Raw genomic sequence first — 15,520 nt, 5'->3', positions numbered from 1 at the left:
TGAAATATATCAATGTCTTTAATTTTAGGCTCATCTTTAATCAGAATTATGTTCTGAAAGGCACATTTAATGGTCACAGAGAAATCTGTGTTTATGTATGTATGCACATATATACATATCTATATCATATATAAAATATGTGCTTGTTGCATGATACGTTTTTCTTGTAATGCTTATATTGCGCTATTTCAATGTTAAGAAAATAAAAACGTCTGGTCTTTTGAAAATATGTTCAAGACTGTGCTGATCATTGTCAGAAGTGGCATACGTTAAATGGAAAATAATGCCAGTTTTTGATTTCTTGAAATAAACAATATATGCATGCATAATCTTTTCTAATTATTTTTTCTGTAAGTTGGAGAGAAACAATACTTACTAAATGCACCTCCATAAGTTCTAAGTATTTAGAGGTTGTTGAGCTGAATATCAAGTTGTAGAGTTTATCAGAAAAGTAGTTCTGGAACAGTCAATGTTGCTTTCTCATCTTTCACTTTTCTGATCAAAGTATATCACCTATACAGTGTACAGTGATACTTATTTTGGTTCAGTAGTTTCCCAAATTATTTTCCAATAAAATTATTTATATAAATAAGCTGTTACTCTGTTATCCCTAAGCAACAACAGAAAAGGAAATTACAAGGAGGCCGTTTAGGCAGGTACAGTAGCTGACCTTTCTTTGTTTTTTGAGACATATTGACTGCCATTGGAATGTTTTGTTATACTTGGAGAAGGGATGGGAGTGGTAGAGCTGACTTTTTTTTTTTTTTTTTTTTTTAGAGAAATAGACGTTGGCTTGTTGAATAGAAATTGATTTATTTATGAACCTTTATTTCATTTTTTTAATATCTTTAAGACTGCCCTCACACAGAGTTTGCAGTCAAATACCAAATTAATCTCATAGCTAGTTCTTTATCAGTATCTGTCTAGCTGTGTAAAAGTAAATCATTTTTTGCACTGTTTTGTGATGTTAGGAGAAGAAGGCTCTGCATGCTTAGGAATTCACATTTAAATTTGCAAAACTGTCTGTCATATGTTTGCAAATAACCAAATAAACTTAGAGCACCTATGACTTACCTAACCAAAAATTGAGCCATTGGCTCAAAGCCAATGGCTTTTGAGCCATTTCAATTCATCAAGCTGCAGCATAGTGAATCAATCTAGAAATGTGGATGGAAGAAACAGAGTTATATTATTTATGTATGCTATATCTGCTCACTTTTTATTTCTAGGCTTTTCTACCCTTTTTGCAAGAAACTTAGAGCCAAGAGTGTAGTGAGAGGACTAAATCAAGTTTGCATTGCTTTACCTCAGAAGTCTTCTTTACCTTTTGCTGTTGGAAATCCTGCCCTTCTTGGTCTTTACTTGGCTGTGCTGCTTCTTGTTCAGTCTCTTCTTTTCCCTAAGATGAGGTAGAATATTTAAACCTTAGAAGTGAGCTTTTAACAAGTAATTCTGTGTGACCTCTGCCTAGGTTTATTTCTTTGATTTAGTGCTTAGATACATCTTCATAACCTCGTTGTATTCAAGGAACATCACAAGAACTAAGTAAAGCACTTGAGCATGAGGACTTTACTTTGTAAATGAAACCTGATTCAAAATCAAGCTGGGGCATGTGTGTGTGGGGAGGAATTATGTATTTTCTTCTGTCAGAGCTGACAGTTACAGGGAAATTGAATCAAAAGTAGCGATTTCGTTTTTGCCTCTTTACATATATAATAGTATATCCACAGAATAAGAATATGCCTTTCATATTTGGGACATTTTTGAAAATATATTTTTTTAGGTAATATCGATTTAGTCCTTCCTTTCAGTTTCAAAACACAAATTTCTCTTGTCCTTCATTTGCAGCATAACCTTGGAACAATTGCAACCTGATATACTTGGTTTGGTATAGTTTTCAGGCTCTTATCAAGTAATGATTAATCAGTTGCCTGAAGCAAGATGCCTGTTTGTTCTTTTCTGTTTTGGTTCTTCACTTTAGCCTGCTGTCTCACAAACTTTATATCAAATGATCTGAAATATTTTTATCTGTCACTTTCTGGATGTTTGTTTTTGTTGGCACTAGAGTATTTACAAATATCCACCAAATCTGTCATGCCTGCATTTAAAAATGCACATAAATTTCCTTTTAATGAGGTTGTATGCTTTATGAAAGGTGTATGAAATGTATAACATTAGATGTATTTTTTTTTTCCCTTCTATAGCTCTTAAATTTTTCATTATTTTTTTTCCCTCTGGGCTCCCCTTTCATGCAGGTAGTCTTAAAGATGAATATTAAGTCTAAAAGCAATGTTGCAATAATGTCTATAAAAATATGGTAAAATTCGAGGAGGTAAAAAAAAACTTAGAGGTAAAATCTGGCATTTATAGGCATAGTTGTTATGAAACGCAAAGAAGCTTCTTCCTTTGGTGAAGGGATATTTTTGATATTTGGTGGACTTGTCAGTGGTGATTGCCTCTCTCTCCTAGAAAACAAATTTGTAAGTGCAGCTTTTTGAGTAAGAAAATCTTTTGATTACATTATAAATGTACTTAAGGAAAAAAGGATTGTATTCTAGTATAGTGAAATATTTATGCAGAGACAAGTAACATCAGTTGGCAGTATGTGATGGTTGCATGTAAAAGACCATTGAAATAAACTGCACTTTTGTGTCAGCAGTGCCTTTTGATTCACTGATGATTTGTGAGTAGCTGGGATATTTTACTGTAGCCCTGTAAAATAAGATCCAGAAAGTGGAACTCCCCCCAAAAATGATACGATATTAAATGATCTTTTTATTGGGCCACAAGTATCCTGGTCTTTCAAGGTTTTTAAGAAGTGTGTCCTGTATCAAGCAGGAAACAAAACATCTGTTATGTTTCTTTCATATGAAGACTTTTTCATCACAGTGAATTCAGCAACTTGAGTATCATGTCCTTGTAAGCCCTTTTCTTCTTTCCAATATTTGTTTACTTATAATATGCTTCAAAGCAAATTTTAAGCTGTATGATGCAGGAGCTTTTTTTTTCCTGTGGCTGTTTTTGAAACATCCCTTGAATGCAGTAGGACATTGGTTACAATAATATAAATCAATGAATATACAATACACAATACATAATCATATATATTTTTAATGAAAGGCACTACATAAATTCAAGCTGAATTCTCAGGTTTTAAACTAGTAAGTTGAGTTTGTAATTCAAGAATGACTTGAAAGAAAGGATGTGTTCATTCACTCTTCTTCCAGGTTATTTGTCTGGGAATACAGTTTCTCCCTTCTGCCTTTAAAAGAAAAAAAAAATCACCAAGAAGTACTTCCTGCAGCAAAGTTTTCCAGAAGGCAATACTGAAACATTACCCCTACTAACAGGCAGCGTGTAGCAAGCCCTTGCTGTCCTCCTTAAAAAACAAACAAAAACAAACAAACAAACAAAAAACAACCACACAGGAAGAAACACCCAAAGACCCTTTTCTAAGGTCTCTCATTTCTCATCTAAGTCCAACTTGTGCTAATGAGTGCTTCAATTTTATTTTTTTAATAAGATAAATCAGGAATTGGGTGTAGGCTAGGAAAGTTTGTAAGTAATGGAATTGGAGGCAAAAGGATTCATGTAGGTGTGGTAACTTACTGACTTTGTTAACAGGTTGTTAGTGGTGCTAGGTAGGTGGCTGCCCTATTTCTGACATAAAAGGGTAAGGATGACATGATGACATTTCTCTTAGAAGATAATAAAACTTACAATAAAAAATAAACTGAATTGCAGTACACTGCATTTACAAGCATTAAAAAGCAGTCAAGTGTAGGAATAACTGGCAAAGTAGATGGGATTGGGATTTGTTTCTGGCAAGTCTAACTTGTTACTTTGGCAGTGTCATAGGTCTTGTGGATGGGAAAACTAATAGATATATTTTATGGTAGTGAGGCCTTTGGATAATTTTTTTCAGACGTAATATAGGATAACACGGTCTAGAAGAAACGGAATTTATGCTCCCTAATCTTGAAAAGGGACATGATTAAAAATTTTTTTTTTAGCATTTTCGATAGTTTTAAGTTGACTGTCCAGTCAGTACTGTTTGCAGTAAGTCTAATTGAGTCTTCTCATTATTCCTTAGCATTATCTTGGAAGCTTATAAAATTTAAATGAGGATTTTAAATCCTTATTCCACTCTGAAAACCAGCCATAGTTTAGGATGTTGAGAATCACAGTACTTAAGATGTGAATCTAACCCAGATGTTGAAGAACTCTTGTAAACAATAGGGTTTATTACCTGTTCTAAGTGACTCCATTTGGCAAGATTCTAAGTCTAAAAGAGACCCTACCACAGAAGATGCCGACAGTCTACAGATGCTTGCATCTGCACCTATCACATTTGTTAGAGAAAAAGCTGTGTTTGGGTCTTGGGTTAGTAGTAATCTGATCTCTCTTTTGAAGTCTCTGCAAGGGCACTTCGTCTACTCTCTGGCTCATCATTGTGCTTGTTCATATATCATATTAAGATGATAATTTGATAATTTGAACCCCCCATTTGTCTTAATTGTCGTTTGATTGATCACTGTTACTACATCTTCAATTAGCTTGCTGATGTTGGAGTAAATTAGCTTATTTCCTGAAGTTTAGATTGGCTTATCATGTTTAGGAAATTCCAAAGCAAGCTAATAGAATTGGATTATTCTGTCAAAATGTAATATGAAGCATGAAGTGGAAGGTATGAGAAGCCTTGGGAAAAAAAAAAAAAAAAATTGCAGATGAGTATGAGTATCCTTGCAATGTTGTGGTGTTTTTTTTGTGTTTTTCATTTCCTAAGGGTGTATTGGTATATATTCTCTGGAAGGAACACTTTTGCTTAATAGTCTCTGTCTTCTCTTGAAGGAAGCATGTAAAAGCTTTCAAATCCATGCTGTTTTATTTTATTGTTCTTTTGATGGGTTTGGTGTTTAGATACTTAAATCAATATACATTGCACAGAGTAGTAATCCTTGCAATCTCTGTTAAAATTTGAGAATTTGAGAATTTCTAGGCAAAAACTTTGAGTCCTTTCAACGCATCACATTTAAGATCCTGATCTATGGAAGAACAAAACCATCACTTTCTGCTTGATTTTAGGCATGTGTAGAAAGTTTAGGAATAGATTTTACAAAATCACCTTGAAATAAGGTGTGTTTTTTTTTTGTTGTTGTTAAAATGTAAGGTTTCACTTGCATAATGGTGCAAAGCTTCGCATGCTGACCTATTTATCCATCTCTTTCTTGACCCAAAAAGATCTGTTTTTGACCTAAACAACAATTTGTCTGATGTGGTCCTCGGTTCCTCTGCTCAGATTGTTCACAGATATTTTTTTCATTTCTGTAATGTCAATAATACACATTTGTTAGTATGTAAGTATGCATTTCAGCTCTGCCTCTTTCAGTAATAACCTGAATTAGGCATGTGTGTTTACTCTGGTACTAAAATATTGAATTAAGTAAGTTAATAAAACAGTTCCAAATCTGTCTGCTTGACGATTGTTTTGTAATTATTGGAAAGCATGTTTCTGGAACATGCTTACTTATTGTTTTTAATTGTTACCCTTAAACTTGATTCAGTAAATAGTGAAGGATTCTTCTACCTTACACAGCTATACAGTTCTAAGTATATTAAAATGTAATATTGCTGATTAGCTGGTGCAAAACCCTTCTCCCCACCTTGCATATACAACAGCAGCTACACCTGCAGAAGTCTTACCCTGTAATGGCATCTGTAGGGTGTGAGAAGATGTAATGATGAACTAGTGTAGATGACCCCTTCCCTTGTCCAGAAATCCTGATTTCTTTGATAAAGAACTGTCTGGTGCCAGCAAGACAGGCAGATACTGGATGTAGACGCACCTGAGAGCCATAATGATAAGTAGCAGCTGGAAGCAAGTGGACTGTACATAATGAGCAACACAAGGTGGTGCGTATATTTATGCATGTTAATTTATGTGCTGCATAAGGTGTAGTAAGCCTGATGGCGGATGGCTCTGCTTGGGGTTGTGTACATGCCTTGGTTTGGTCCTTGTCCCCAGCCCCAGCTCTGGCATTGTGTTGGGACCCCAGTGCTGAATGGCTGTGCCTTTGAGTAAATGCCGGTGCTCCTGCTAATGCTGGCCTTGGTCCTGGGTGAGCTTGACCTGCAGTGACAGCATCCCAAAGATATTTTATGTTAGATATAATGGCTGGGATTCATGAATCACAGGGCAGTATCCTAAATAATCTTTTCTGCTTACTGTTTTGTAGCCACCCATCAGGAAATTCAGTATTTCTGTTCTTCTTTAATTCTAGGTTGCTGCGTCTCTTTTGCATTATTGTCATAAGGATAACTTGAATATTATCCTCCATGGAATACTTATGAAAGAACTTATGAACACACTGAGCAATCTGCTGCATCTTAACTCTTTCTGTATATGAATTTCCAGTTAATTTGAGTTCACTGTTCCTATTGATTTATGATGCAATTCTTTATTTCTTGTAATGTTGAATCACATATTTTGCTGGTGCAAGGCAAATTTAGGGAAGGTCTGAGGGATTTGCAAGTATTATTTTTAAGGGATAGAGAATGAATTTCTGTGGACGCCTCACATTATGCTATTAAAGTGGTGTAGAAATTCAATTTAAAGTGGCATTTTTGTGCATAAAAATCAAGTACTCTCTTCTGTTACTTTGCAGAATGAATGATGATAAGTTGGTTATATTACATCTCATAGGCAGCGTGTGTAAAAGTGTATGAATGTAACCTAATAGATGTCTTTTTAGAACTCAACCACTTTAGTTTTTCTCAAAGAATGGTAGCATTGAAGGGAGTTTATAATTCTTATTTTTTCTGCTTTACTTTTTATTTTATAGTATCAGCATAGGTCATGTTCCTGCTAATGTTACTGTGTACATAAGTTTTTGTAAAAGCAATCTGTTACAGCTGTTTGAATCCACTAGCCTCGAAATTTATGCACGTATATGGCCCATACACTTTTGCTGCTGTATGAATCACTCCAAAAAACTGAATGCCCAATTTTAATTGTGTGACATCTCTAGACTTTAGAATGGTAAGACATGAGTTACACACCATGGTAAGTCATGTGCAGGCTTGTTGTACCTTTATGTTAGAAATCACTGGGCTAGTTCACAGTCTGGAGGTCTGGAAAGTGAGGAAAGAGTAAATAAGGAAGTAATCAAAGCCACATGAGGGTGACAAATAATTATGTAGAGGGAAACTTAAAGGATTTGTGTTATAATCGAGGTAGAGCAAATTCTGTAGACAACACCGTTCATCTGAGTCAAAGTTCTCTTTACCTTTATTTAGAGTCATCTTCAACTAGCTTTGAAAAAGAATGGTCAATATTAATTCAAATATAAAGTATGTTTATAAAATACAGATGAACATATGATTATTTTGCTTTCGGCACATAGCTTGAAAAACATCTGGTAATATATTCTTGTGAATGATATATTTCAGGCTATTGTCTGACTGTCTACAGTAGTAAATGACATACCAAATGTGGAACTGGCTGGTGGAGAGTAATGATAAACAAGTACTTTCTGTGTGGTTTGGTTCTGGGATACTTTTTTAAAGGAAAAGGATAACTTTCACTAAACAATGTTGATGTGTCAAATAGCAAATCGTTTTCTGTTTTCAGTCTTCGTTTTGAAGTGGTATGTAAAGGAAAAGAAGAGATGGTCAATTTTAAGGAATGTGGCATAAAATTGGGTGGGTGAGTGGGTTCAAGAGGATAAGGGATAGCAGGAAAGGATCTGCTAAATACTAATCAGAATACTAGACCGTTACTAAAGAATTGCTGGACTACTACAGTGAAGCCAAGGGCGAATAAGACTTGGGATTTTTTTTTTCTAGAGTAACTCCACTGTTGCTATGAAAAGCCTTCTGAAGCTGTACGGGTGCAGTGTTCCGTTGCACTCTGTTAGTTCCAAAACTGCCAGTCTGGGAACCAAGAGCCCCAGAGACTTGTTAGTGTGATGCCCTGTTTGGATTTCTGTCTCTGTTTTGAATGTTTTTTGTTCAAATTGCCATGAGTAGGTAGCGTATTTTATTAACTGTATATATTTTGTATTTATGAACTGTGTATTTACATATAATGTCCTTTCAGTTAGGAAGTTTAGAGGCCGGCACAAATTAATTTTGCAGATACGATAAATTTATGGCTTGTTTAGTTCAGTCTATAGTAGTCTTCCTGTTAGAAAATATGGCAGAATCTATGACTTAATCATAATAACTTAATAGCTAGTGGGCTACTTCTAATTCTGTTAGGTGCTACTAGTACACAGGCTACTTAGCTACTTTCTTTCATAAGACTGTGGGCATTTACTTTCATTCCAGCTTGTGAAGTTACAGTAAAATGAAATCTCTATCAAGTGTGATTGAATGTGCAGAGACAGAACTGTCCAAAACCAAAGAGGATAAAATAGCGATTTTCTTTTTTCTTCTAAAGCAAAAGGTGCTTTACAGTGTGGTAGGTTATGCGATTGTACAGCAAATACAGTTCTTAGTTGAGTTTTCATATGCATCTACAGGTAACATCACTCATAACTGTGGTATCCAGCATCGCTGCAAAGCAGTATCCCTTATTAAATAAGGTGCTATATGTAGTATTGTACCTCGATGAACTCTTGAAATGGTTGCACTGAAAAATGTTGCCCTTGGGATGCATGAGTATTCCATAATTGGAGGTATTCAGGAGTCCTGCATTTAGATTTAGATCCAGTTGCTCCTTTACTGTACCTATTTTGTTGGACATAATGTCCAAAATCACCTGGAGCCCAGACCTACACTACTTGTAGGTAGAGTATATTAGGGTACTGTGAGTTGGAGAGGAAAGGAAGCAATACATGTCTAGTTGTGAATATAAATAAGAAAATTACCCTTAACATTTATCATGTCTGTCTATAACGTTAGGTGAAATTAAATCATGATGGATTTCAGTGAATTTCCTCGTGATAAATGAATCTTAGGAAGGGTGAAACTAAGGATGTATTTAAGGTCTTATGTAAAAGCTTAAAGGAACTCAAGTATTTATTTTTTTAAGAGAGCAAGGAGTGCAATAGGAATTATGACTGGTTTTGAGCAAAGAAGTAATAAGTGTATTGGGTTTGTGTGTCCAGGTTTTGGTAGTGGAGAGGGGTCACGTTGGAGGAGGCTCTGTGAGGAGAGACTGGACCTGCCCCATGCCAGAAACAGCCAGTTCCAGTCTTTGTCTCAACCCATGAGCTTTTCATCTTATTTTTTCTGCCTGCCCTGTTGAGGAGGGAGAGTGAAAGAGTGGCTTGGTAGGTGTCTGGCAGCCAGCCCAGGTAAACCCAACACAGTAGGAAATCAAGACTAACCTCATTTGGAAAAGGAGGATATATTCTAGATTAAATGTAGGAAGGATTGTGGAAAGTTTTTATCCAGGAGTGTTCTACATTTATAGCTTTTAGCATGGCACTCTGTGTAACCTGTCGCCACGGAAACTTTAGATTTGCTGTCTTAATCCATAAATTCAACTATTTTCCATTAATTTTGATGTGTTTTGTGTATTTAAGCAATGCAGACTGCTTTGGATATTTCGGTATATTTCAAAATATTTGAGGAATTGTAGCTTAAATGTTGGTAAATTAATTTTAGTTACTCATAGTTGAACTGCATAATGACAGAAACTTGCTTTCATCTACACTTATTCCTTTTAAAAGTAAGCCACTGGTTTAAGCTAGACTTGGTCTTAAAAGCAAATCCAAACAAACAAACATACATGTTGCTGCTGAATAATCTGGAATTTTTTGACCACCATAAACGCCAAGTGATTTCAATTTTCATTCTTCTTATTATCTAATAATGTGTATAAATAGTATGGTAAATTATCTTCACTTTAAAATTTCTGACAATGCTTAAAATGTATCAGTTGCTTTTTATTTTTTTCACATGTGAGACGGAAATGCATATCTGCGCAAACAAGGTTAGTTTTTGTTATTTTTCCTAGTCCTCAGTATGTAGACTCCCATGTTCATTTTATCTAATGCAGGAGGCTGTAAAAGAAAACAACAAAAGAAGAGAAATGGAAGAAAAAATGAAAAGAGCCAAACTGGCAAAAGAAAAGGCTGAACGAGAGAAATTGGAGAGACAGAAGAAGAAACAGCAGTTGATTGATATGAACAAAGGTAAGGCATCATTTTTAGTAGAGAAATTTGTTAAGGGGGCGAGGGGGGAATAACGAGCTGAAGACTGTTCCAGGTCAATATGAAAGATACTTGCTGTCTGTTTTGCAAGCCGAAAAAAAAAAGGTTAGCTTTTTCAGTGAAAACTCTTTTGTTTTGGCCTATCTGATTTTATAATTCTGTATTTGTCATTTACTATGTACAATGTTCATTTCAAGCCATTTTGCTGTGAATTATTGCCTTGTTTCCCTTTGTTGCAGTTAATTGATTTTTTCATAAGGATTTACTTCCAAGAAGTAGTATCTTACTTGCTTTGTTGTTAATTTCATTCTGTGAACATCTTTATAATCAAGATACTGTGGCAATTAATGTCTTCCTTTTTGGGCTTGGAGGCTCCATGTTATAATGTATGTTCTCCCAACAATCCTATTATGGTTGGAAATTCTGGTTGAGCTCAGGGCCTAAGTATAGAATGATATTTCAGCATTATAAAAAGCAGTGTTAAGCTTGTCAGCTGTGAGAAACACTGGACAAACACTAGGCCAGGCAAAAAAAGTCCACTGCAATATCTTCGAGGATGGCTGTGGAGGTGAAAGCAATCTAAGTCGTGGAAGGACAAGATTCTGGTCAGCATTTTAATCACTGATAATGCAGTAGTGCAGAAACACTGGCATGTAATGCTTATGCTATTGTATGGTGTCAAACGTGTTTAGAATGCCGGCATTTCTTGCAAAACAGTAAATTCCTGTGACCAGTGAAAATCTGTGACTTGTGTGTTGACAGCTAGCTCTTAAGGAGTGTCAGGTCACCAACCTCCCCTTCCTGTTTGGCTACCATGATCCTCTACAGTCTCTGTTTTTGGTAGGCTTCATCTTCACTCTGTGGTTTAAATGGACTTGGGTTTAAGGTGATCTGTACCTCTGGTACAGCCGTAGTAAAAACATGGATCTTGTAGATGCAGTACTGAGAACGCTTTGTTCCTCAAGTTCCTTACTTCATCCCTGTGCTCTTCAGAGAGCAATTACAACCCTAAGATTTGCCGTCACCAGTATATTTTCACTCTAAGAATCACAGGGGCATTCCTAGCACCCCAGTTCCCTCAGCCACTCCTCATAGGACTTGTGTTCCAGAAACCTCTTTTGGGGCCTATATGTGTTTTTTAATACCAATTAGATATTTGCATTGAACCATTAATTCATTTATATTTGTTTTTAACTGAAATTCTTACGTCAGGTATACAGTTACAGTAATAATAGTATATCTTAAATATATACAGTCTACTTGCAGATTACTTTGTCAGACTGACTCATATTTGCAATGATTTCAGGAGGTTATACTATTTTATCTTTATTGACATATGTATACCAAGTGTCACAGTTTTGTGCTTTTTTGTGGTTAGAAATTTCATATTTTTATTTTGGTGAAAGTGAGGAACCACATCAATCTTCAAAACTAAAAATGGATGCAGAGGATAAATTTTATTTATTAGTGATATTTTTTTACTGTGTTGACTTTATATGTGCTACTAACAAATGATAAATTAGGTTCTCTATTGTATTTCCTGACTGTGTTAAGAAGAACTGGGGGGAAATAAAAGCTTTATTTGCATTCTGAATTTTTGAATAGATTTGATATCAGTGCACTTTGAATGCACTGCATATTAGAGCTCTATTGCCATGGTAGGAAGGGTGGAGTGGGGTGATAGCTCTCTCCCCACTAGGTTCCAGGACACTGGTGTTCAGGTTTTTAAACTAATTATATATTTTTTTTTTGTTAATATGCTTACTTCTGTCCGCTCATTGCTACTTATATAAATAGGTCACAAATTTGTCTAAGCAAACGTGAAGCAGAAGACTTAGAGGAAGGACACAGATGTCCTTTCAAGCTGTCATTTTGACAAGGTAATTTCAGCTGAAGGGTGTTTTAACCTAACTATGCGTTAGTTATTTCTTCAGCTGTATCTTTAATTAAAAAGAAAACAAAAACAAACAAAAAACATTGCTACAGCCTCTCAGGTCAGAGCAATAGTAATAGGGTTCCTATATTTTCAAGCCTTTTAAGGGTAGTTCTATAACCAAGTAAGAGCAAGAAAACTCTTACGCAGATGCATAAGTCACTGGAACATCCAGGTCACAATTAGTTGCTTTTCTGTTTCTTGGTGCGAGAGAGCAGAAGACTGCAGTGTGGCCAGAATCAAGAACTGTCCAAGAACTTTAATTCCCAGCCATAAAAAAACTTCAGAATTGCCAATATTATAAAGACCAGGTTACTCAATTCGCTGGTATTTTCTGGTTTGTGGAGTGCCTAGTCTAACTGAGATGCCATATCAGCCAGTTGACGCAGTACCTACATAAATCCTACTAAGCATTCAAAAATGTGTAAAGAGAAATATAACATAGAAAATCTCTCAACTCAATATAAGCTTCGAAGTGATTTACAATAGACAACAAAAAAAGTCAAGTGATTCTAAGTCTCAAAAGACATACACATTTCCAAATATAGGCGTTTCATACAAAACCAAGATGGACTGATAGTTGACAAAATAAACATATACCTTCCAAAATAAATTAAAAAAAAAAAAAAGTTAGGAACTTACTCAACATATACTCTTCTTTTTGCTTCAGAAAAACTTTGTTATATTTATGCCTATTATTTTTTATAAATAGGCACTGTAATAGGTATAGAAAGGTTAGTGGGTTCTCTGTTAATCAAAAAGAAAACATTAAACGACAATAAGATCTTTTCAGCCCACAATTTATTTTGAAGTAATTTCCATTGAGTTTCTTCTTTAGTTGAAGTCAGTGGATTTTTGTATTATTTGACATTCAAATCCCCATACAATTGGGTTGTTTTTAACAGAAAAGATGGTGTAGGGGCTTGAGTCAAAGGTAGCTTTTGTGAGTTTTTGCTATAAGGGCAGCATGATGGACAAGATATTAGGTAGTGCTCAGCTTATGACACACATCAAAATTCCAGAGAAATATTTTCAGAATATTTCATTCTTCCCTATATGACACACTCAAGCATTTTTGAGGAAGACATTGACATGCAACTAAAAGTGGATGCTTAAGTAGTGATGAAAAATTGTGATTTGAAGAATCTATTATCAAAATTATTAGTTGGCTAGTTGGAAATTAGTCTTTTCTCTAGGACTTGCCAGCTCTATGAAAAGAGAACATTATTTTTCAGCAGTGTTCTATATTTTTGTGAGGGCTGTAGTAGACTGGGCTATATGTTTATACAGTGTTTTCATGACTTCCACCTGACTTAACATCTGCAAAATTCCTGCAATGTTGCTTCCAAGTGAACAAGAGAGGAAAAAAGAACTGAAGTCAGCTTTCTAGGAGCTGAAAAACATATAACAGCAATTCTGATGCAAATGTTATTTAATCAGAAACAGTTTTCCTCTTCATTATGTCTGATCACCATGGTGATTAAAATCACCTTTTAACTGACGGTATTGGGATAAAAGATAGAATGAACTTGCTCAGTCCCAATTCGTATTGAATAAATTGTTTTGAAGACACATTAACATTGTCCCCTAATGCAGGTGAAGATAGTGGAAATTAAGTTCTGTGCTAGTGGTTGATGGATATTCCTACTTTCCCTTTTTAAGTACTCTTTTATAAGAATTCATATGCCATTTATTCAAATTGGTATGTACTAGTATCAGCAATAATTCAGTTGTTTCCTTGAAAACTTTACACTTGCATTGGCAATTGCAGGGTGCAATTCAAGAAGGTCATTCTTGTTTTTTTACTGACTGTATGCTTTCTTAATCGCTGTGTTCTTTCTATGTACTTTAACAAAACAGAAATGCATACTAAGTTTATTATGAGATGCATATTTTGTTGTGAGTATCTTAGCCTTAATCCTTTGAGTTTGTGTCAGCTAGTGATTGCATGAGGTACCTGGAATGGTAAAACATGAGGCATATTTACGTTCTGTTAATTATTAATTTATGGTGCTGGATGTCAATGAGATCAGTGTTAGAATTCATTTGGGAACTCTTTATGTTTCATATTGATGTTAATGGTCTATTTGAATATGCTGCATTCTTCCTGAAATGTAATCTTCACAGAAGAAAGGAAAAAAATAAATGGAGATTTACATTATGTTCAGAAATATCAGTAAAAGTACAACAAGGCTTGATATTTTCTTCTCCAATTACATGAGTTGCTCAAAAATTTTAAGCCGTGTTTATGCATTTTTTTGAAGCCACATGGAAAATGGGGGGAGAATCAAAACTACTATAAATGTTGCTGTTAATATAGATCAAAACCAGATCAAGAGATGCAAATAGATGTAAGCATGGACTGGTAGACAAAAAGAAATTAGAAATGAAAATATAATCTCAAATTAAAAAAAAAAAGTAATGGAAAACTTCTGTTTGTTTATGAATATGGTAGGTGAAATGAAAAGATTTCATGGGGTAAATTGTCATGGGAAAAAAATCATTAGACTGAAATCTAATTGGGATAATTACAGGTGAAGAAAGACAGTGCTATTGGATTCTTTCACTTAAAATAACGCTTCTTCAGGAGTATTTACTGGACAGTAACAAGTGTTAACTTTTAATATAGTTGTCTATGCAAAATCAACTTTCTTTTTCCTTGGTAGGAAAAATATTCTTATTTCGAAAAGCATGTGTTGTTGTTACTTTTGAAAATACTTTATATTCTTTATCCAATATAATTGCTATTTAAATTTATATTCATCTATTTTGTAGAACTGCCAATGTTGAAAAAAAGCATTTCTGCAATAATTAGTTGATCAAATAGCTTTTTCTATAGTGCAGGGTTTGTCCAGTAATCAGGATAGCAGAATTGCTCGTTGAATGGTTGTGAAATGGAACTGTGTCCCCATTTAAACTGGGGACAAGGTTGGTGTCTTAAATTTTGTCTAGTGGAATGGTTGTTTTCTCTGTGGTTGTAGTATCTCGTTTGTAATAGGATTGTTAAGATGCTGTCTTAACAAAAGTAATTTCCCTGATTATGTGGGAAAGAATACCATGTTAATGAGCCTGTTTTTACTGTATGATTAGTGTTAAAACATTCTTCCCAAAATTGTTTAACAGTTGTATAGATAACGTTAACTTCATGAATTAAGTTACGTTCATTTGCCAAAATATATAAATGTATACTTAAAAGGTTAAGTTCAGTAAGACACCAAATGATGCTTAGTTTAGTGATAAAAGTGGATTTCTTTTTCTCAGGTATAGATGCCAAATTAAAGTAATTTGAACTTTATGGCATTGATTTCATGGCTGTTTGTTAGTTGTACAGTCAAACTTTGAACTTGAAATTCCTGATCTGTAGTGAGTTCTCTAATCCACTGGGAGAAGTTTTTTGGTTTTTTGTTTTTTTTTAAAGTAACAATAT

At 34.7% G+C, this 15,520-nt stretch overlaps 1 protein-coding gene across 10 annotated transcripts in view; it reads left to right on the top strand.

The window, feature by feature from the left end:
* DIAPH2 (diaphanous related formin 2) overlaps nucleotides 1-15,520 on the top strand; it is a 186,690-nt gene that overhangs the window by 124,132 nt on the left and 47,038 nt on the right. For all 10 annotated transcript variants that reach the window (XM_050713503.1, XM_050713510.1, XM_050713507.1 and 7 more), the window contains one exon: nucleotides 10,007-10,142. In XM_050713503.1, the coding sequence (XP_050569460.1) occupies nucleotides 10,007-10,142 (136 nt within the window). The remainder of the gene's footprint in view (nucleotides 1-10,006; nucleotides 10,143-15,520) is intronic.

This window comes from Cygnus atratus, chromosome 13 (assembly GCF_013377495.2).
Source record: "Cygnus atratus isolate AKBS03 ecotype Queensland, Australia chromosome 13, CAtr_DNAZoo_HiC_assembly, whole genome shotgun sequence".
NCBI lineage: Eukaryota > Metazoa > Chordata > Aves > Anseriformes > Anatidae > Cygnus > Cygnus atratus.
This window is presented reverse-complemented; position numbering and strand designations above follow the sequence as displayed.